This window comes from Sebastes umbrosus, chromosome 5 (genome assembly GCF_015220745.1).
Source record: "Sebastes umbrosus isolate fSebUmb1 chromosome 5, fSebUmb1.pri, whole genome shotgun sequence".
NCBI classification, from domain to species: Eukaryota; Metazoa; Chordata; class Actinopteri; order Perciformes; family Sebastidae; genus Sebastes; species Sebastes umbrosus.
The window spans coordinates 5,068,109-5,092,150 of NC_051273.1; the positions used below are offsets into that span (position 1 = coordinate 5,068,109).

Sequence of the window (24,042 nt, forward strand, 5' to 3'; positions counted from 1 at the left end):
ATGCCCCCTGCAGCGTCGTCATTGCGCAGAAGAGTTTGAACCAGAGAGCGGAGTGACCTTCCTCCTGCTCTCAGTCTGACAGAGAGACAGAGACACAGAGAGAGACAGAGACACAGAGAGGGGCAGCACTGAAGAGAGAAGCCGGTCACAGCTCCACAACTCACCACAATATACCACCACAAAATGAACAACAACTTAGTCGGAGATGAAGTCGGGTAAGATCCATTTAACCAAAGACAAACACGCGACACTGTAGCCTGCTTAGTAACTTATAACTAGCTCTCATCTGACAGCTAACGGCTAGCATGCTAAGCTAAGCTAGCTGTAGTCAAGACGACCACATAAAAGTGAAAGTTGTCATCAAAGTATCTCAGTTATATCTGTTCCTGCTGACGGGGAACACACCGTGTCTGTTTGGAGTACTGCCACGCGGCTTGTCAGGAGGATATGTGAAAGAGTAGTTACTTATCTCAGTGTTGTTTCTCAGTTAGCATCCTGAGCTAAGCTGTAGCTAGTGGTGTGCCAGCAGAGCGACCGTCTCCTCTTCTCCAGTCCGCTCTGTGAGGACGTTTAGCGGGCACTGCTGCTGGAGGATGGAGGAGCATCCTCTTCTGCACCAAACCATCCAGCTTTTTAGCACAACCTGCTACATGCATCTGATGTCTTTCTGCATTAGTGAACTCACTAGCTTTAGTTTGATATATTGGTGCTTTAAAGTGTGGTTAAACTTCCAGTTGTGCAGGCAGCATCTGAGTTCACCGGGTCCGCCTGCAGGTAGCCGAGCAGCGGCTCTCTTGTCTCTCCTCTCCGCTCCTCCTGGAGGTCTCTGGTGGTGGTGGTGGTGGAGGCTGGAGCTGGTGGTAGACAGCTTCTCTGCTGCAGCTCCTGGACTCAGTTTGTCCAGCTGAGTGCTCTGGTTAGCTTGCTAAACTGCTATGGCTATGGTAACTTACGTGGCAGGAGGGTTCATAAAAAAGACAGGGCATTGCAGACAGTGTTAGAAGACTAAAGAGACATCCAGGACCAGGACAGGACCTCAACATGAGTCACATTTACACTGGAGCTGTGTGTGTGTGTGTAGATATCTCCCCACGCTGCAGCAGCAGCAGCAGCTTTTGGTGGCAGCATTACCTCATGTTGTGTAATATCTGTGTACTTAGCTGTTCAGTCAGCTGTAGTCGTTGTTATGGCTCTGAAAACAGTGCTGTCAATCTTCTTTTCTGCCTGTGTTTTCAGTCTTTTTGGATATGCAAAATGTCTGCATTCTTGTTATCATGCATTTTGTATAACAGTTTATTATCCTTTACTCTGACTCAAAGGTAATGATCAATGACTGACTTTTAAGGTCATCTTATTTACTCTCTCCAGGAAACTTTTTGTGGGTGGATTGGACTGGAGCACCACACAAGGTGAGTTGTGCTGTTTTAACCCGTGAAGGCTCAGTCAGTGTTGTTAATTAACAAGTCATTTATGTTGAACACACTAATGAGGTAGCTGCATGGATTAGTTGTCAGACTGGAGGATCTGGTTGGGAGCTTGTTGGGATTCTTGCTTTCAGTTTGAATCAAATTTGAAAAAATATATAGATTATCAGGTCATATTTAGCTAAGAAATACAGAGTAGAGCTGGGCAATATTAATAAAATACAAATGTTAGTATTTTTACTCCTGCCTTGATGTCAATATATGATATTTTGGAGCTTTCATACAATAAATAAAAAAAGGGTGTGTGTGACTGTGTGACAGTAACTATTATTCCAGATAATAACAAGTGTTGTATGATGATATTGATGTGCTGTATGACATCGATTGGATAATTTAACACCACTGATACATATTTCATATTTATGAAATATCAAGTCACAGTATTTATAGATTTTCTAATACCATTTTTTTCCTTCCTGATACCGATTCCGATACCTGAACTTGCGGTATCAGCCTATACCGAGTACCGATCTGATACCAGAGTGATAAAAAATATAACTTGTAAACAAGTACATGAAATGTGTTCCCTCATTGTCTCGTATAGTTTGGGGACGACCGTTTCAGAGATGTATTTTTTGACCTGGCAAACTGTCACTTGGCTCCAAATGCTCCATTAAGCGGCAAAATCCAATTGTTTTTGACCACCGACGGGTTGGTTGTCAAGAACAATGAATTCTACAATTTTGTTGGTTATCTTCGTTGCTTTTGGTCTATCTGGTTTTGGTCTTTGTGGAATTTATCCCGTCGTTGGAATGCGGTTTCCAACGTTTGCTGCTGTGATTGTCCTTCTTTCCCCTCCTTTGCCTTGGTGAAGTCGTCATGCTCTTTCATATGATGCCTCTTCAAATATTTTATAAGATCACTGATGTTGAAATTGGCAACACTAGTGCCACCCCTCGAAACAGAAGCCTTACATACTGTACATATTGCCATTTTACTTTGTTGTAACACAATTCTGATTCTGATTGTATTTTCCACTGTGACATATCGCCAAATGGCTGACATTTTCCTCGCTCTGACTACCGTTACCGTGACACTCTCCACTAGCACCGCATTTTTGTTCTTTGCTATCGTCACGTGACAAATTACCTGCAATCAGTTCTTCCTCGCTGCTCTAAAACAGTAGTTGCCAGTGGCAGCCATGGTACATCCAGGGCGACAGCACAGTGAAGGCTACTGTTTTAGAGCAGCGAAGAAGAATTGATTTCAGGTTAAACAATTAAATTTTTTTCTGGGTTAATAAATGATGATATCGGATCGGTGCATAGACTGGCGTACTTGCAGATACCGAATTTTGGGCAGTATCAGACTCATTTCCGATACTGGTATCGGTATCGTAACAACTCTAATGGTATTGATATATATGATAGTTAGTTGGAACGTTTTACATTGCAATACTGCAGCCCTGCAGAAAATACCACATTGGTGCAGCTGTACAGTTTATTTTTTTCCAGTGTATTCATGCAATTATTCCAAGAAGTGTCTTCTGCAGAGTGTTTTAGAGTCTACTTGTAGCCACTGTTCCTCTTTATTAATACAGATTTCCTGTGTTTGGAATACTGTATGTCATTGGGATTTTGGATATTTTATCCCTTTTCACATTGCATAATTACTGAGGATCAGTTGCAAACACTGGTAGTGGAGTCTACATTTATCAGATCATTGGGGGGGTGTATACATTCCCCTCCCCAGACTTGCCCAGAGCGGGTCTAGTTTGTCTAAAGCCCTTTACTGGCTCATGCTCGGTTGGCCATTGTGTAACTTTGAACACGGGCTTGCCTGTGTTAACAGCCCTGTTAACATTAAGGTCTGAACCACAGCGCTGCTGCGTAACTCTGAGCTTGTTTCCCCAGCGATGCCCCAGGGCTTCCCAGCAATGAGAAAAGCAATTACGATAACTCTCTCCAAAGTGTCTCCTCATTTGTTCAAACTTGCACGCCTTGCTGCTGTGGGCTTGTGCGGGCGTTACAGTAGTAGGGTGTATATTTGGTGCCATTGAACTTGACGGTGCGTCAGTGCTTTGTTTGCTCTTTAGGAATGTCAACATGATGTGAATATGACTGTGGTTTGTTTTAATGTTTTTACATTAAAAACAAAGGTAGAATTCCTAATATTCTGCCATAAGACAAAAACTAGATCATTGGATGACTTGTAGTGTATTTCCATGAAGTGGTGCTTGTGTTTTTTTTTTTCCCACACCTGTTTCAGTGCAGGTTTTCAAGATATTTTTTAACCTCATTTATCATAATGAAAGCATGAGTTCTATAAATCATGACTACACTTCTTTGTGTTCAGGAGGCAAACTGGGCTGAGTTATATCTCCAATTATAATTCCACATTTGCAGTATTGTTGTATGTTTCTGTGCTTATTTTTATGAAGCACCACTATTATGTAATTTCTTCCTTTCTCTTCCCAGAGACACTTAGAAACTACTTCTCACAATATGGGGAAGTAGTAGATTGTGTCATCATGAAGGACAAAACTACAAATCAGTCGCGAGGCTTCGGCTTTGTCAAATTCAAAGACCCCAATTGTGTACGGACAGTGCTGGAGACAAAGCCGCATAATCTTGATGGAAGAAATGTGAGTATTTTAAATCAAAGGAGCAGATAGTCAAATCAACCCGAGTAATCTGCCTGCGCTTTGTGTGAGCAATGTGGAAAAAACCTCGTACTGTATTTCACCATTCAGAGTAGTTAGAAGTTATTCAAGGAGAAGCACAGTTGTACTTGCCTGCAGACATCAGTAACGACGATGCACTTTGCACAATTTTTGTCATTTGTTTGCCCAACAAGACTTACCTGTTTAAAGTCAAATTAGATAAAATGTCAGTTGAAGCAGTTGTTAATCATATTCCCTTCTGCATTAATGCTTCCATACAGTCAGCTCACCATGAAGGACATATTACCACCTTTGTTCTGTTGAAGGAGGCGGAGAAGGGCATAACATTTTATTGGCCACATATTCACATTAATGTCAGTGCATGTGTTTCACCGTTGCGTGAGGCTAGTCAATATCCTGTAATGGATTCAGTGAAGAAGAACAGTTGAAGGTGCCTTCATTTGGTGCTAATGTCAAACGTTTTCTCTCTCTCTGCTGTCAGATTGACCCGAAGCCATGCACTCCCAGAGGAATGCAACCTGAAAAATCTCGAACCAAGGAGGGCTGGGTAAGAGCAATCTGATTTCTACTGGGAAGGCTAGTGTGTTTCTGCTGGAATAAGACTCAGGCCGTCAGTCTCTCCGTCCCCTCCTCCTGAGGTTGGACTCTTTTCAAGGAGACCTTGAGCCTCATTTATAAAAACAGTCTGACTTTGACCTACATTTTGTTTCTTCAAAGATTGCAATAAAAATACCTTTGAGAATGCTAGAAATTAGTCTGGGGTTTTGATAAATCACAGAAGCATTAAAGAATCTGACTTGCATCGACCTCTATTTGTGATCAGGGGACTGCAACAATATCAGCAGTTATTAGGTACAGCTTACGTTGGCCTGGGATTGACACATGATAAGGTCACATTTTCATGAAGAGGTCATAGGCCTGCATCACCGTGCTAAATGTTGGAATTACAACACTTTTGCATTACCTTTTTTGTTTTCTTTATTTTGACAAATGAGAGGAGTTTTCTTGGCTGAAATATGTTGTTCTTATCTCTCGTTGAATAAAACTGATAAAACACCAGTAGAACTAGGGAAGAGTGGGATTGTGTGATACAGAAAATTGCTTTCAGCAGTGAATTTTTTGAAAGGCAGAAATCTCTGCAGCAACTTGGGTAATTTGTGGGTCGATCAACAAGCCACTGCAGATCTATTATCGTCATATTGTCCCTTTGGGCAGCGATGGTTTTAGTTATTGTATCTTTGCCGTAAATAAACCACTTTCATATGTCACATATTTGGCTGTAAGCATAAATTGTAAGTCAGAAGCTTTTATAAATGAGGCTCTTTGCTGGAATTCCTTTCACTGATTTTAAGTAGCTGCTTCTGAATGTTTTACTAACAAAGCAGAAGATGTAATTGTTAAAAACCGTTGTTGTAAGCAGCCTCTAGCCTTTGCAGCATGAGTGCAGTGCACAGCAATGGTGAAATGCTTAGTGGTTGAGAGTAAGTGGGGGGAGCCGTGCTCTCTGGTCTGTGGAGACTAGTGTTTGCATTGACATGACATGTTAAGAATTATACCCCAGGGCAAGAGGAGAACCTAATTTCTTCTGCACTGTTTGAATAGATGATGGCTAACTGGCTCCTTTCCAGAGTGATCCTTTAACAGACATTGAAATTTTCTTTCAGAAGGGCAGCAAAGCCGATAGCAATAAATCAAAGAAGATATTTGTAGGTGGAATCCCCCATAACTGCGGCGAGCCTGAACTCAGGGACTATTTCAATAGATTCGGAGTGGTGAGTATTGCCAAGTGCATGATGCAGTTCATATCGTCATTAAGACTGCTTGAATGGATGTGACATTGAACAGGGTCAATACTACAGTATAAAGAAATTAAAATTTAGTGGGATGGGTTAGGACAATTAATTATTGGTTCAAATTGAGACAGAATATTTAATTGGAGTAAGAGTGGACCCTGCCTGGTTTTCTAAATGGAGCCACTGTTTCCCTTTTGTCCCATTCAAGGTCACAGAGGTGGTAATGATCTATGATGCGGAGAAGCAGAGGCCCCGAGGTAAAAGCTGATCCCGTTTTTTCTCTCCCCTCTCCATACCTAACCATCTTAAATCTCATGACAAACTATTCTGGCCCAAAGAGAAAAAAGCCCATTCAACCCAAGATATTCAATTCAATTTAAACGCTGTAAGCCACAACATGAATTTTATGTATGGTGAAGACGCATAATTAAACACAAAAGCATGTTGGATAAAAACCTTGTACAAAGTCACCACAGGGCACAATCAAATGGAAAATCTGACTTGACATTTCTAGAGGTGGAATGAAAAGCTTAGTGTAATGCGAAATACACTGCTTACCTTCAGTTTTAATGTGATGGGTATATATTTGTGCAATGTTACGTGTAACCTGTCCACATAACACAATAGTAGATGGCACCTTTATAACTCAGTCTCAGCCTTTGTCACATGCTCAAATTGTTTCAGAAATGGCAGGCTCTGATTTGGACTGATGCAGTGTCCTTCATGACCTTGTGTGACAACATGAGTCTGTTCCATGGACACATTTCTACTCTGTTAAATAGGCAAAGCAAGGAGAGAAGTCACATTAATAACCTTTAGTCAAGAATATTGGTTAAATAAACAAACCGGTTTCAACCTCACAGGCTCTTCATCGGGGCGTAAATAATAATAGTAATAGTAAAAATGGTTGTCTTCATGAGCACCGTAAGGTTCCCTGGACTTGTGAAGCTGAGTATTCTTGTTGGGCTGATTATGATTACTACTTCAAAATTCATGAGACCAGCTATTTGTGCACAGAGGTTTTGAAACCTCAGAGGAAGATTTGTCTGATTCAAACCGCTCAGTGGTACATTGAGATTTGTCTGAAGATGTATGAAGAATTTCTAGGTTTAAATCCACCAGCATCTGATGTATTAAAGGATAGGTTCAGGTGCCCCAAATAAATGAAGGAGGGCTACTAACAGTTATTTTTATTTCAAAATTGATTAATCTGACAGTTATTTTTTTTTTTTATCGATTTAACTGTTTGACCTTCAAAATGCTTAAAAAAAAGAAACGTGTCACAATTTCCACAAAGCATTAAATTCCTTGTTTGCTTAAAGAAATAACTTAAACAATTAATCGATTAGCAAAATTCGATTGACTAATAGCTAGTTCACACTACACGACTTTAGCTTGGATTTTCCGCTCCCCGAGGGTTTTTGGAGCTCCCCGACAAAAGCCCCAGATTAGAAGCAAATTGGCGTCAGCGCTCGAGTGTCACGAGCTGCTCAAAGACGCTCGTCGATGCCTCACAGACACATTCCAGATATCTATCAATCGTTGCTCCAAATCTTTTATTCCTTCTGCTATCAGGTTATTAAACTCAGACGATAGTCATTTCACGTGAGATTTTTAATGACAGTTCCCTTACATGATAAATCATGTAACAATGTCTATTTATTATCTATTTGTTTTCTCTTTTTATCTATTTATTGCTAATTATTATATTTTATTAACTTATCTGTAGTCCTTTACCGACCTCTGTTTGTCAGTTTTACTGATCTGTGCTTGACATAACATTTTGGATGTTGTGTGTGTTTGTGATCTCTCTGGCCACACAATGACAAGACACAGGTTGAGGGAAAACCTGGGGGGGACTTACTGTATGTGTTGCATTTGCAACATGGAGCAAAGTTGTTGTTGCACCTAGAGTAATAAATAGTAAAAAAGAGTGTGGAAACAGGCTAAGTTGTAAACAAATGTGCCAAAAACAACATCAGCAATGTGTCTCGCGTATGGTGTCACGCCATGTACCGTACATTTCTCACGTGTGTGACAAAACGTGGTTTAGAGTTCTGGGGATTCCTCCCAATGAAAGATCTTGTAGTGTGTGACCCCCTGTCAGTCATGTGGTGTGAAAAGCACAATGACTAAAGACAAAGACTCCCAATTACAAGACAGCAAGTGGTGTAGTGTGAACAGTACTGCCATCTGACCATTTTGAAAGTCGTGTAGTGTGAACTCAGCTTAACTGATCAATCTCTAAAATAAAGTTTGAGAAAAAGAAAATTTTAAGCTATTAGTGATGTCAGTTAGTGCCCACAGTAGCCTCAATAAAGCTGAATAAAATATACAATACAGCTACAAGATGTATCATATTTAAGGAGTGCAACCCCTGAAATACTAGAAATGATCTCCTCTAAAACGTATTAAATGCAAAAAGTTCATTCCTCTAATTAGAAGGATGTTAAAAGCATGAAATATCACAGCGAAGTTAGTCTAGTTAGTTAGTCGCTCTATTTTAAATTGTGTGATCTAGTTAGTATTGATGTCATATTGTAACAGGTAAATAATTCAGTGCTTTAATTGACAATTGTCTTTATGAACCTGTGATAATTCTGAAAGGTCAATTAACTGAACTATAAACTATACATAGACGGTGAGGAAAGGAAATCGCTAACTGAAGGAGAGAAGGCAGGTTGCAGGAAAGTAGGTGCTCCAAAAAACCCAGTACTTTATCACAACATGCGACTGGCATATTGAGAACAGTTTGAGTATCTAGAAGGGGGGGGCTTGTCCTTCAAAGAGAAATGCTGAAGGTGAATATTACATTGTTATCACCAGAACAATGGAACCATTTTAAAAGGTTTTACTTTGCTATTTCAAAAGTCTCTAACCTATTTCCTGACAGTAGAAATGACAGACCTTTAAAACCTCAGAAGAGTCTGTCCATTAAATCATGAGTGTATCATGAGTTTATGACATGCGCCGACACTTTTAGCATGGATGGCCTCACTGGGAATCAGACCCTGAGCCACCGGCAGTGTTGGTGTCAGACCCTGCCCGCTGACTTCCAGTCACAGCTGTTTCATCTGTGTTTGTCCTACATAGCTATGATGCAGCGGCCACTGACCCACAACATGTATTACTGCTCTCCCCTCAAAACCCCCATTCATTCTCTGCTGGGAGAAACCCAGAATAGTTTGTCATTGGAATTTAACATGTATTACACCAGTAACAACCATTACATAATCTTTAATGGTATAAACAGTTTCTTTTTACTAAAACCATTAGACTTTCAACATTGGAATAAGTTTTCTTTACCTTGATTTAGACATAACTGATACATGTATCTTATCTTAAATGGCGTAGTATGTGTTTTCCCATATGTAGAAAGTTAAGTATTTTTGTAAGTAAGCCCTTTCTATTTTTCTTTCTTCTGTCCCCCTTCTCCTTGTGAATGGTTTGAATGTGATTAACGGTGTCTCTTAAGATTTGTCTTTTCTCCTTTAGGTTACTGTGCATTGACTGGTAGCACAGAGGTACAGGCCAAATGTAGAAGCACCCAAATTCTTTACTTGGTCAAAATGGGGTGTGTACAAAGTTACATCACATTGTGAAATTAGCTGAAGGATTACCTCGTCTCTGTTATAGAGAGGAAGAGTTTGATGAGAATTTACCTCCAGGTGACTTGAGCGATAGTTTAGCAGCAATTTAAGTTTTCATTCTTAAAATATAGACACCTGATGTTGACTCGCATCCTCTGAATGGTTGTTAATTCTTAAATTTAAGATGGTTAGTTGGAGAGTGATATAACATTATCATGGTAAAATATCAGACCAGTATCTAAAAAATTGAGAAGTAAAAAATCTAATTCCTTTGACTCAAATGTTTGGTTAATGTCTTACAAGTAATATCTAATCCGATAATTTTGCAATAACAGATTTGTTAAGAAAATAAATGATTAGTGCTACAACTAACGACCATTTTGATTAATCTACAGATGATTTCCTTTTTTTAAAAGATTATTTTTGGTAATTTTATGCCTTTGTTTGATAGTGATAGTGTAGAGAGTAGGGGAATGACATGCAGCTAAAGGTCCGGTTGAACAGGGTACACGCTGCTCAGGGCATTTGCACCCATGTGGTATGCGCCCCAATCACTTGGCTATCGGGTTGCCCATCTACCAGTTATTTGTAGGCCTCGACCAAAGAAATTCTTTGTCAACTAACATTTATTGACTTATTGATTAGTTGATTTAATCGACAGATCTGTAAAACCAAGTTTCTCCACAAAGAATCACACAAAAGCATACCGAGTACCGATCCGATGCCAGTGTTTAATTAATAAGCTGTATGCCTCACTGTGTGGAAGTGACTGGGAACATTATTTTATGTGTAAGGCAACATCAGGCTGGATTTAAACATTGCTTTCTCAACTTTTTAAAACAAAATATAACAAATAAATATACAGATATGATTTTACTGAATTATTCATTATTTAAATAATAAATCGAGCACCAACAACTTGGCAAAAAATCTTCAAAATGAACAGTAATTATTCAAGGTTAAACCTTTATAATGCAGCAACAAATTGATCAAAACTTAAACATGAATTAAAATTCCAGTATATAATGTATATCGTATATAAACATAGCACTGAATTGAATAGATCTGCCCTATTGTCACAGATACCCGATCCAGCTATTTGAGTCAGTCCCGGCCCGATATCTGATGTCCGTATCAATGCATCTCTTGTAAAAAAAAAATCACTTAAACGATTATTTGATTATCAAATTAGTTGTTGCGGCTCTATAAATGCTTCTAAATCAAAATGATGTCCCAGTTCTACATCTAGTAGTTTGAGTGATAGTCAGTCCACAGCAAGCTTTATTTTCCTGTCATCAAACATTGTTTAGGAGCACATCGGTTTCGTCAGTAGTTGAAATCTAATTTGAATAACAAGTCTTTAAAATTTCAACTTAAGTGCAACTAAGACATGTCGCTGTAACCAGGATATGTCAAACACTTTAATGTGACAACTTGGATTTAAATCTAGATTAAGGACGGGTCATTGACAGATGTTATTAATAGCAATAGATCATGAGGCTTGGGAATGCTTGGCATGGTACTAGAGGCCTCTAAAATCTCGGTTTGTCTCGTAGGACCTTTAATTGGATTCAGGTTAGCTCCCCAAGTAGAGACGTGCACACAACCCAATTCTGCCATCGCGGAAAGTTAATAAAATTGAAAGTAGATCACTGCAGCGCACCGCGGCCCACTAACGCTCTGGAAAGTTCTGTTTCAAATAGTCGGATACCGTTACTTAGCTGAAATGTTGGACCATAAAGTTCTCACTCTTGTTGATGAACTTTGTATATGCCCCATGGAAACTCTTGATCAAAATCAGCAACTCGTCACTTTGGGAAACCAGTTGTGGCCTATATCTTTGTGTTACCGTTGTGAGCAATACTTTAATTGTCCATTTTAGGCTTATCCTGGCTGACTCAAAAGTAAAATACTGAATTTGGGAAAGCTTGGAGAAAGCTTTAGGCATTCTACAGTTTGTGTTTCTCCATATTTTTGTGATGCATTAACAATGGCTGCTGCGAGTGTGTGCTCCACAGCAAAATACCAAGGGACAGATCAAGGTGGGGTTTGGATGAAACAGCATGAAGTAACAAAATGGTCCAATTGGCATTTATCAATGTGAAAGGGTGGAAGATTGACTTTTTCTATGTGACACGTTTCACATTAAATCAAATGCTGCACTCGTCATTCTTCATGCTTAGCAGTTAAGCAGTCCTGTATTGTTCACAAAATATTTCACTGCACAGTAAAGAGAAGTTTCCTTCAATCCCCCAGGCTTAAGTCTTGGATTTGTGTTGTTCTGCGAGTCTGCGACATCATCCGAACCCCAGGAGCCTCTTGCTCAGTCTTGACGGATCCTCACTCTGCTGAAGCCCAATACTGTTCTTCATCTTGTGTTGTCACAACCCCCCCTGCTACCTTGATTCACTCTTGGTCGTTGGCTAGGTTTTGGATTTATTACTTTCGAGGCCGAACAATCAGTGGACCAGGCTGTCAACATGCATTTTCACGACATCATGGGCAAAAAAGTGTGTAGTTGTAGTTTTATTTTACCCTTAAGATCAAACAGAGGCTTGGGCGACGGAGTGAGAATTACACTATGATGCTGCTCTATTTGTTCATTTTCCAGTGGCTTCCCATTAGAGACTGCAGCATCATATAGCACAAAGTTACTCGTTAACATCTTAAAATGATCAGGCCACTATTTGATTTACTCATCTTATTGTTATTAATAATATTCTTTGCTCTAAACACTCACACTTATTGCTTATTGAGTTATAGTAATGATCCTTTACTAATGCTGTTATATTACAGTTTCTGTAGTCGCCTAAGGCTTTGTTTAAACTGACCACTCCTTTAGGATGTCTTAAGTGCATTAGATTGTACTTAGCATGTTAAAGTTACATTATTTTCTGGTTTTTGATATTTGAAATATGACAAAGCAAAAGAAAATTCAAAGCTCACAGAATTTCACTGAACATAAATCACCTAAAGGATTGGTCTAATCAGTTCTGTTTCTTTTGTTTTCTGATATTTTGTTGGCAGGTCACTTACACGTCAACATGTTTTTCTTTCTTTTATTTTCTTTTTGAAAAGTTAAAGAAAAAGCTCAACTCAGTGACCTTAGTTGAAGAATCTCCATACTGTGTCTTTCAGTTCTCTAAATAACAAATGACAGTTCTCTCTGAAACGCTGCTTAGGATGAGACACGAGTCGCACAATAATATTTGCTTGTTACTTCTTGGTGTTTGTTTTAACTCAGTGGGTGTACCAGATGGATGGGGTTTACTGCTCAAAGACAATTCAGATTGTGTCAGGTAAGCTGTCCATCCGGGAAAAAACTATAAATTCATTATGGTGTTATATTTAAGCACACCTCGTAACCTTCTGGCAGGCCTTGTGTTGTCCTATTGCATGTGGCAAACACCACCCACCTGGCACCTCAGCTGAGTAAAAACAAACCATTGAAATGAATAACTACTGGGTACATATCTGGCTAGGATTGGTCCTGACACTTGGGTTTTAAAGGCACTTTTAAAGCTCTCGTTTATTAACAGTCCCCCTTTTCCCCAATAGAGACATTTAGTAATTAGCAGCTTTTAAACCACTCTACAAAGATACCAGAAGAGAGACGGTCTCCTTTCTGCCCTCAGTAATGATTTGTGGGCATAAGAAAATGATCAAAGTCAAACATAGTGAAGTCAGTCACATCACATCATCACATGTATCTTGTTTCTGTCCTTGATCTTTACACGGCTGCATAAGTGTGAAATATTTGTAGGTCGGCCTGCGATACTTGACACTCAGAAGACCTTTGTGTATGTTCTGAAAACGTTAAAGCAGCGTCATTTTTTCACTCTTGATAAGTGCTAATTATTGCAGCGTTTCTGCACTGAATTGTGAGAGCAGGGTATTTTCTTTTTTGGCTGGACCGCAGAGGGCCAGTCCTACAAACGCAAAAGTCTGTCACTGAGTGACTGACTGAGTGATGAAGTTGCACGATTGGTCGGCCGAGTGTTGGAGTTTCCTCATTGGCCGTTGCTCTTTCAAAACGAAAAGGCGGGGAACAGTCCCTGATGCAAATGAGCCCGTCCAGCGCGATAAAATGCGGCTCTGAGGCTCTCAGGCTCTCAGGCCCCTCCTCTGTTTATTCTAAACCAGGGGTGGCCAAACCTTTTCCCTTGGAGGGCCAAAACTGGAACTTAATGGTGGGCCACAGGCCAAAAGCATACACCTGTTGTACTGTTGATGCAAAATGGAATTGGTTACCCAATTTATGCAATTCCAAGAGTGTTTAGGGACCCCAGTATGCAGAAATACACCATTTTTAGAAAAGGCGAAAGTAACACATTTATATTGCATTCAAAAAACGCCATTATTTTACCCCAAACTGCTTGTAATTATCATAAAGTGGGCAAGTCTGTAAAGGGCAGACGGGTGGGTACCCATAGAACCCTTTTTCATTCACATATCTTGAGCTCAGAGGTCAAGGGACCCCTGTGAAAATGGCCATGCCAGTTTTTCCTCGCCAAATTATAGCCTAACTTTGGAGCGTTATTTAGCGTTCTTCCCGGCAAATTAGTATGACATGGTTGGTACCGATGGATTCCTAGTTTTCTAGTTTCATATGATACCAATATCTTCACATAGTTTTAAAACAGCCTGCTACAGTCTCCCAAAGACAGTTAACTTGGCCGGGATCACTGGCAATCCCGTGGGTGTTTTAATTAAAAAAGAAAAATCGCTAGAAACATCTGGCGGGCCAAATCCAATCTTATGGCAGGTCCCACTTTGAGCAGCCCTGTTCTAAACAAACTATAAAAGAACGCTTGTTTTTTGTGTGCCAATGGATTTTTTTGGTTGTTTTGGTTTAGACAAGGAAATGTAAAGCTTTCCTGAACCGGATTTAAGCTGGATTTGTGATATTGAGTAGCAACACAAGGCATTTTTATTGAAATGTCACTGATTATACCATTAAAAAGATGAACTGATTCCCATTTCCTTGGTAAATGATTCAGTCCGACCTGTATGCTCTCCAGTGGTACCCGCCCCCCTTGACTTTGCCCTGGTTTCTAGCAGGAATCAAGGCTCGACTTAATCCATTGTTCTTGACTTAACGTTACCTTACGCTGGGACTTGAGGGAGGTTGGGAGATATGAGTTACAAAATTAGAAATTGGAGCACATCAAACTGTGGAACAAATCCCAGTTCTGCTGTTGGGGACTGTACAGAAGTCGTGGTATCCATCACTCGTCGCTGTGATGCCCACGGGAGAAAGCGCTCAGGTAGCTGCCGGCGGCGGCGAGGCCACTGCCGGAAACATGTGCATGTAATTAGGTCGACAGAGAAGGAAGAGGGGAGGCTGGGGAAGGTGGCAACACCTTAAAGCGGGGAGGAATTTGTGATTCGTTTTCCTCCTGCAAGGTGACCCCAATAACTCAACCCCTCAGTCTATTTCTGGTTGCCCCCCCTTAGTCTCAGCCTGTTTCTTTGCTCTGGTTAACTGCTGGTAGCTTTGCCTAGTTACAGGAAGGACATCTTTTGTTTTGGGGGCAATACATTTACTTTTAAATATCACAGCGATGGATGAGAACTACTACTATAAAGTCAGTTTGCAGAGTGTTAATGAATTTGCAGTGTAAGTCAGCAATTCCCAAATAATAAGTGTCTTTTATTATCATAAAGAAACTTAAGGTCACCATTCTTACATTTGAGATTTTAGTTGTATAAAGACAGTGTCCTCCAGCAGCAATTTGACATTATATTGAGGTCAAGGTGTATCAGTCACTTGTACTCAATTGGAAAAACAAATCTCCCTTTTGACACAGTATGAAGATTCAATTTTAAATTGACTGAAAAAGACTGTTTATTTGTACTATCTGCATGTTTACCTTTATGTATTCTGTTAGAACTGAGATACAAATTTCTCTCTACATCCATTTCCCCCCCTAAAACTTATTCCAAATAAAATAAAAATGAGATTCTTTATAAGCGTTAGCCGGAGAAAGGTAAGTCATGACCTTCCATTAGATGTCTTTATCATATATATATGTAGGGCAATTCATTTGAGGAAAACAAATAAATCTATGTTTCTCAGGTACATCTAAGATCTGGAGATGATGCATTAAAAAAAAAAAGAATTTACTTTCCTTTCATTATGATTTTGGCCACTATGAAATTCCCACTTGATAATTACTACCTGAGACACATAGCTGCACAGCTCTCCTGGCTACACAGTAATATTAACTAACATATATGCCCCACATTTTTCCAATAAACATAAAGTGAAAGATTTCAAACTGGCCCAATGTTGAGATTAAATAATCAGTGTTAGGACAGGTGTGTCTAGGTGAGGCACTTACTAGACATTATACTGGTGTTGCCAAATGTGCCCTCCTTGTCCTTTGTCCAGGTGGAAGTGAAGAAGGCTGAACCTCGTGACAGCAAAGCTCCTGGCCAGCTCGGCCCTGGCCAGTGGGCGCCCAGGGGCATCTTGAGTGCAGCTAATGGTTGGACAGCACAGCCTGCCCAGGGCTGGCAGCAGCCGTACGGGGCGCAGGGTGAGTGGGAACACGTCCAAGAGCAGAGGAAAACCTAATAGTAGCTGCTTGAACCTGCTGCTATAACATTAAATGTTACACTGACAGGTTGAATGTTAAATTGGACTCTGTGAACATTTAACATTTCCGTTAGTGTCCCCAGTCTAACGTTTTTTTCTCTCTTCCTGAAGGAGTGTGGGTGTCGACTACTGGACAGCCCATAGGTAGGTGTTTGATCTCCACTTGACAACACAGAAAATATCTTTTCTATCCATTTTAGAGAGTTAGTTGTTTTTCTGTATGTTGCATAACTGTGAATTGATCAAACTGCAGATCGATTTTGTGTGTTATCTTAAAATGCCTGTGTCACAGAAACGGGCCTGCACTCTGTGGCCAATAGGCTGATGAAGGTTAACAGCACGTGTTATCACTGATTCATAATGGCTGAGGCTGCTGATAATGTGCTGCTTGAGACAGATGGCAGCCTTGAATAGATTCCAGCCTCCCTCTGCTATTGGTCAGGCTTGGTTTCATATCACCACCACCGGGTCAACCTGCAACGCTCACTGCAGTGTCGGCCCTGTGCTAACTCATTCAGCTTCACATTCAGTTTCTTAAACCAGCTATTTATCAACTGTATGTCTGTTATTCAGCATTTCAATAAGACACATTCAAATTGATCTGTGTTGCTGGCACTTTCTTCTTTTCATATTATTGCCTGTGTACTTAATCCAATATGTAAAACATATATTTATATAAAAACATTTCTATAAACTAGATCTGTTCTGTGTTGGAGCAGGCGGCTATGGACCTCCGTTGACAGCAAGCCGCGGAACCCCCACACAGCCTCCATCACCTTTCAGCACATTCCTGGTCACGACCCCGGCGGGCAGCTTCGCTGCACCTCAGGGCTACCCTCAGCAGGGCTACAGCACAGCACCTCAGTTTGGTCAGTAATACTGACACACTCACTCGTTACACTTTGGTGTTGTTTTAACATCACTACAAAATACTTAAAGGTAATATAGCATATGTAAAGGTAACACTGGGAATTAGGTGGAGATAAGGACAAATTACATTTAGATCATGAACTCTAAAACGGGTATGTAAAATGTTTTGAATTTAATCTATGTCAGGTTTTCCAGGCAGCTTTGCTGTTGCTGTGGTCAGGGAGGAACCTCCACCTTATCAGAGATGGTCAGTGTGACTTGCAGATACCGTGCGTTTCATGAAATCTTGCTAAAAAGCCTGTGGGGGGATTATTATCTTCCTCCAATTTAACCCTGTGTGCAGATGTACCAAGCTAATATTGTAATTTGTGGACAAAATATTAGAAAAAAACAGTGGAAAAGAACTCCAAAATGATCTGTTAAAAAATGTGTTAGTCACAATTTGATCTTTGATATTTACAAAAGACATTTGGATGAACAAACGAGAAGAGATTTGGTGGATTGATGAAAGGACCAGTGTGTAACACTCAGGGGGATCTATTGGCAGAAATTGAATATGATATTAATAAGTATGTTTTATTTAGTGTATAATCACCTGAAAACAAGAAGTTTTTGTTACCTTAGAATGAGCCGTTTATATCTACATCGGGAGTGGGTCCTCTTCACAGAGCCGGCCGCTATGTTTCTACAGTAGCGGAGTCAGTAACTTTACTTGCTCCGGAGTTAACCTCCGCCGTCACGCCACTCAGCTGTCGGGAAACAATACACAGGAAACCTCTGTTGGTCTTGAGGAGCTGCGGCACTTATTTCTGCACAAACCGCAGCTTCCACTGTACATTCACATGATATTCTCAGAGCTAAACTAACTCTGACTGTCTTCTGCTCCACTAGCATATTTGTTCGCTCACTTCACCACTCACTTCCCACGAACACACACACTCTGGCACTGCTATTCTTCAAATGACCTACGCTACTCTTACTACAAATGGCTCTAGAGAGGGCCATTCGCATTTTCACGTCAGCCACCGCGGCTCTCCTACACGCTCGGTACACGGGAGAGGCTTCAGTTGGTCAAATCGGCAACCTCACCGATAGATGCCACCAGACCCTACACACTGCTCCTTCAATTAATACATCGACTCGTAGTGTTTTTTGCATGATGATAAGGTGTGGTCAACTAGATTGACTAGACTAGATTCTGTGTTGTATTCAGGGGCACCAACACTGGGGCTTTTTTACATGTACATAGTATACCATTTGTGATAAACCTATAGTCATAGAAATTATCTCATTACTCTCCAACAGGTTACAGTTTCGGCACACCCCAAGCAGACCAGTTTGCTCCACAGGTCCCTCCTCCGCCCACCACTCCGGGAACTGCACCTCTGGGCTTTGCGCCTGCCACCACACCAACTCAGGACTTGAGCAAAGCTCCCACTGGGCAGCCTGACTTCCCTTATAGCCAGTATGGTAAGAAAAGCATTGTGCATTAAGCAGTTTGCTGCCCTTTTCTCTCCCATTTGATTTTTTTATTCACCCCTCAGCCCTGCCCATCTCCCTGGATATTTTACTGGGTGCAACTACAGCTCATCTAAGTGCATATCTACAACCCTTAGACAAGCAGGAGCTTGCTCTTGGTACCATTTAGCTTGAACTGCTCCACATGCATACATGCTTCTTGCATACATGAACGAACCCCTCTGGCTCTGCCGTGAAGATGCTGCTGAAGTTTCACCGTATCAAGGAGTCTTCAGCAGTCATTTCTGTCAAGGTTTTCCAGCTGAGCTGAGGATTGGTAAAAAGATTAGTAGGGGTTGGTAGGTTTGAATTAGATCATCCTGCCTTGCAATGTTTTTTGTTTTGCATTTTTATTTTTATTTTCAAGGGAGTGCAACCTTCTCCTGACCGACAGACATTTGACTTGGTTCAAATATTCCTACCTTTAATACCTCCCTCCTACACTTCCTTCTCTTCCTCCCTGTTGATGACTTTGCTGGCTTCTTTTCCTGGTCTTGGCACGATAGCCGTAGAAGAGCACCAGCATGACAGTATTATGCCTGTGAGACCTTATCTCTAGATTTAGGCATGTCCAACCTGTCAAGCTACCTATCGAAAATGTTCAACATGTCCATCAATGTATCACCCCGGAGCTTTGCATGCTTGTCTGCGAAATGTGAACTTTGAGCCGCTGCCTTGTGGATACATGCAGATATTAGTTAGAGTCCTGTGCAAGTCAATTTTTGACTAACGTGTTTGTAGTTTATATTTATTGTTGGTGTCTCTGTGGTCTTTGAGCTGGACTGTGTTCAGTCAGGATAATTATTCCTCCTGGATCTCTACTGAGCTTGTAAATTCTTGGCCAAATTTCAGTGAGTGTGTGGGGACTTGGAAATAAGACCTTTTATTAAGCCACTTCTAGACTTCATTTCCGTGATTTAAAACAATAAGAGGTCGCTTCTCCAGTGTCACACTCTATACTCATGAAGGCGGCGATACTGTGAAAACTAACCAGCATCCATGGAAAAGGAACAAGCGTCATTCAACATTCACCCATTCAGTCATAAACACACAGTCAGATAAGAGTCAGATGTTAATTCAGTTTTTTTGGCCGGCTGGTATTTTCCCTCTGACTTGGCTTCCAGCTGCTTCACACTGCTGGATCTACATTTAAAGCTGTCGTGATCGCTGTCATCGTGACAGGTGCCCATCTTGTTCAATGTTTCCTGCTTGTGCTTATCTTCCATCCAGCTTTTTGCATTTAGTGTGCACTGCCTGTTCAGGCACTTAGCCGGTAGTAGCAACACAGTCTCACAACGTTTTTGTGAAATGGAACTGGATATGATATATTTACCTAAGTAAGAATAGTAAATGGTTGAGATTACACACATAAAGCAAGTTTGGTTTCAGTTCAGTTTGGTTTATGTGGAGTTGGAAGTTAAAATAATTTGGTGAGAGTAAAGATCAAACCAGTGGTTTTGCATGTTTTAATTCATTAACATTTAAAGGTTCTCTATTTGATATCCAGAACATTAATATAGCAGCAAACAACTATTAGCTATGTAGAGATATAGAGGAGTAATGTCTACCTGAGCAGATAATGAAGTTACTTTGACTCTGTGTGTTGTAATCCGAGCATCTTTGTGCTTTGTAGCCGGGCCGGTTGCGCGTCCCTTTTAGTGAAAGTTCATGCATGTGAGCGTGCCTAATTGGCTAGCTCACGGCCGCCGCTCTGCACTGCTCTCATACAGTGGTTACAGCTGATAACACTGTCCCGACCAAGAGCGTTTTTGCGGAAGCGTAGCACCCACTCTCCGGTTCCCTCCTCAGGTTAACACCGTTAGCTCTGTCAGCACTGTTGCCTTTGTTTTTTACTGTTAGCGCTGTTAGCACCGTTAGCTACGAGCCGCCGCCTCAGCCGTTGCCATGTTGAGAGCCATGGGCAATAGGAATGCTCCCATTCTTGCATTTAGCACCTTTAATTCAATGCCAATCATTTTCTAATGCAAACAATATATTATTAATCATTCCCACCTTCCAGGCAGCATAGCTCACCAATGGAGTTCTTATTGGCAACTTGGATGTTGAAATGTCCTTGAATGACCCACAAAGGACTCATTTTGATGATGTGCTACTTTGATTACGCACGTAACCTAAAGTTTTGAAAATGGTTGGTGTTTACAACTGGAGGACACCAAACAATGAAGAAAAGTGACACAAAGATAAATCAAGTTAATTTCAAGTTGACAAGTTTTTGAGTTCACAGTATGCTGAAAGTAAAGTGGCGGCTTGCAAAATAGGAAATCAATCCAGAAACTTATGGCATTCTTTGAAATATGTTTGGCAGCAATGTGACGTACACACAAGTCGTATTTTATGGACTAAAACATGCACAACCACCGGTGTTGTAGTTGCTTTCTAGTTGCTTCCCTCTCATAATATTTCTCCCGTTACTTGCATCTTAGCATATCATGCACATTTCACAACGTTTCATGAGACCAGGCTGGCATGATTTAAAAGTCAGGGTTGCTGGCAGATAGCTCCCACACTCACACTCCATTTTGTTTTGACTTCCAGATGAAGCTGAGCAGTGACGCCTCTCCAAGCATAGTGCAGACGCAGTGAATGAGTCTAATAATGTGCAGCTCTGTTAGCTCAGTAAGGGGGGAACTATGTAAAGTAGTCGGCCAGCAGTATCGGGGTTCAGTCAACCTGGTCTCCTCATCTCCCTGATAGGCTTGGGTAACTACCTTCAGGACCCCTCTGCCTACGGACCAACGCGTCCTTCTCACAGTTATGGTCAGGATGAGCAGGGAGGATATAGTGCAGGTAGGTGCCAGCATCGTCTTCTCCAACCACAAAAGTAGCATTTACTGTAGTGTTTATAGAGCTGCAACCTGGTTCTTTTCTTTTGCTCTGTGTTTCCTATTTTGCATGTACATTTTGCATGTACATACAAATTACTGTGTATATTCTTGTATAGTAAAGTGCAGCCATTGGCTGTAAGCTGAGTGGATTTGAAACATTGAAATTTGGCATTTGGAGCTCTAAGCAGTCGTCTCCCTCAGCGGCTGTAGCTTTATTATACCAAGACTAACCATGTCCTCCTCTTTTGTCCAGTCTCTCTGTCCGCATTGCTTTGCAGATTATAAAAGGATGATCTAATTGTCAGAAAATTTGTTCATGGTTCAGTTGTCTCTATGCATCAGCGGCCCATTCACCCGTTGTCTTTTCCCCATGTACTGTCTCCACATTATAGCTAAAGGGAAGAGAAAGGAAAGAAGATTTAAAGAAGGACACGATGGCAGTAAATTTCCAATTTTTCTCAGATTCTTCTGTTGGGCGGTCCTGTTGGGACCGCTCCCTGTTCTTCAGATTTTTTATTTTTGTTCCGTTCATGGAGCTCTTTGAACGCCCCAAAAGAAAAGTGTTGTATTTCTGACTTTTCCCGCCTTTTTTCTTTCTATCTTTCTGTCTTTCTATCTATTGTCTTTTCCATTCCAGTTATTTATAACGTCCTCCACTCCAGTATTTATTGGTGGCATATCAAAATCAGTGCAAACTGGATGTTACCAGGGCAGGAAAATAACCAGCACGACGCTGGAAAGATTTGGCTGCTGCTGGTTTTCTTATTCTACCAGCTATTTGGTAGCAAACAACTACATGTTTTTTTTCAACCTTAATGTCCCTTTGGCTTGGACAGTGGTTGGTGAATTTTGGGTTGCACCAGCCTTTTTTTTCAGGCAGATTAGTTTCCTTCCCTGGGTGTCACTTTGGTTCCCTTGTCTGTTAGCAGGGGGATGGTGCCATCCAGTGTCTGAATACAAACATTGTGCGTGTTGCACTGATCATCAAGAGAATCTAGAGATTGTTTTCCTCAATGAAGCCCGCTTTAAGTGATTATTAAATTCACCTGAAATTGTCATTTTTGTCTCTATACATTTTAACACTGTTACACAATAATGTTCAACACCAAAGGGCTCATTGGAGGAATACAGTATTCGAATCTAGAGGAAAAATCCACCATGAAACCTTTAAAGTGCACATTTCATTTCTTGGCCCATTAAGTCGTTTGGTGTGTTACAGTTCATCAGGAACCTTCATAGACCAACAATAAAAAGAAGTACATATTTTAGATCCCTATCTATCTTAAAAAACAACAACTGACAAGACATTTAAAGCCTATTAAACTTATCTATTCTACCAGTTATCAGGAAAAAGAAAATCATGGGTTTTAAAGACCTTTTTATAAAGTAGATGCCGGGACAAAATGGTAAAATTAGAACAAGAAGGTTGCATGATGATGATAATCATTTAGGTGTGACATACCAATATTTCCAGCAGCTACAGTAGAGTTTTACAGTAATTGTAATTGTCAAAAATATTTAACCAAAAATGACAATTGGGCTGTGTAGTGAAAATATAACGCGGTGGATTTTTCCTTAACATTAAAATATTTTTTTACTTAGCAGTACTTTTAAAGGAGTAAGGTTTTTCCCTAAACAGTGTGTGGTGACCCTGACATTTAAATCCTCTTCTCTTCCTCCCGCTCTCTCCTCTCTCTCCTCCTCCTCAGGGTACGGGCAGGACCTGACCGCCTTCAGCCACAGCTTCGCAGACCCCAGCCAGCCGGCGGCTTCGTACGGGGCCCCGACAGCACAGCCCGCCGCCGCCCCCCAGTCTGCCGCCACTGCATTCGGCAGAGGGCAGAACCACAACGTACAGGGCTTCCACCCGTATCGACGCTGACCGCCACCTCTGGGCAGGGCTGCTATGTAAAGTTCAAAAACAAAAAAAAGAAGTCAGGGAAATGTGTGTTCTCGCTACAAAGCAAAACTGGAGTTCTGGGTTGTTCTATGGGAATGTTGAATGCACACAGTTTGTGAAAGCAGGAATTCCAGTTAATTCAAAAAGGGGTCTAAAGAAAACCCAGTTTTTTTTTTGCATAATTTAATGAACATTCAGCAGAAAGAAGCTTTTATCCCCCACCCCCCCACCCCATGTTTTATAGTAGGACTAAACTACTTTGCAATAATTTTGATTGTCTGGTAAAACACTAGCACAGAGACTATATGTAAAGAGACTTGCATATAAATATGTATATTTATGGTGGACACAAATGAAAACAGGGTCTCAAGTTTCCTCAGCTTTAAATTCTAGGGAAAAAAAATGTTTTTATTTTTCATTTGGTGGATTTTGTTTACTTTCTGAGCCTTTAAAGTTTGTTTAAAATGGAGATTATGAATATATATATTATACACAAACTGTGCAATTTTTTAAAAAGAGAATTTTGTACTATAAATGTACACTTTGCTTGTTTTTTTATTTAAAGATGTAGACTTCCCTCAGGTGGCTCTTTTGGGTGCATTTTTTGCACTTACGCAAAAAGAAAAAAAGGACAAATTATTACAAAAATAAATGTTTTAAGGATACAGTGTTGTTTCAGATGTTTGTATTTGGGTGTCGTGGACGTATGGGGATTTCGGTGGAAGAACCGCAAAGTAGAGCTGAAACAATTATTCGATTAATCCATTAGTAGTTTGACAGGAAACTCATCAACATGATGATGGATTAATCATTTCAG

At 40.6% G+C, this 24,042-nt stretch overlaps 1 protein-coding gene across 12 annotated transcripts; it reads left to right on the plus strand.

Moving 5' to 3' along the window:
• dazap1 (DAZ associated protein 1) lies at window positions 1-23,890 on the plus strand. 12 transcript variants are annotated; one of them, XR_005207079.1, is made up of 14 exons: window positions 1-215; window positions 1,369-1,409; window positions 3,902-4,068; window positions 4,589-4,654; window positions 5,772-5,879; window positions 6,109-6,157; window positions 11,918-12,000; window positions 15,885-16,032; window positions 16,203-16,235; window positions 16,790-16,960; window positions 17,148-17,208; window positions 18,267-18,431; window positions 21,195-21,287; window positions 23,035-23,076. XR_005207079.1 is itself a non-coding variant. In XM_037771153.1 (14 exons), the coding sequence occupies exons 1-14, from the start codon at window positions 184-186 to the stop codon at window positions 23,205-23,207; spliced, it is 1,374 nt and encodes a 457-aa protein (XP_037627081.1). In that variant the 5' UTR covers window positions 2-183; the 3' UTR covers window positions 23,208-23,890. The 12 variants fall into 12 exon arrangements, 10 of the variants coding, with proteins under 10 accessions (XP_037627089.1, XP_037627081.1, XP_037627080.1 ...); XR_005207078.1 differs by lacking the exon at window positions 23,035-23,076 and adding an exon at window positions 21,718-21,761; XM_037771153.1 differs by lacking the exon at window positions 17,148-17,208 and adding an exon at window positions 21,718-21,765 and having other exon boundaries at window positions 2-215; window positions 5,775-5,879; window positions 23,035-23,890.
• The last annotated feature ends 152 nt before the right edge of the window (window positions 23,891-24,042 follow it).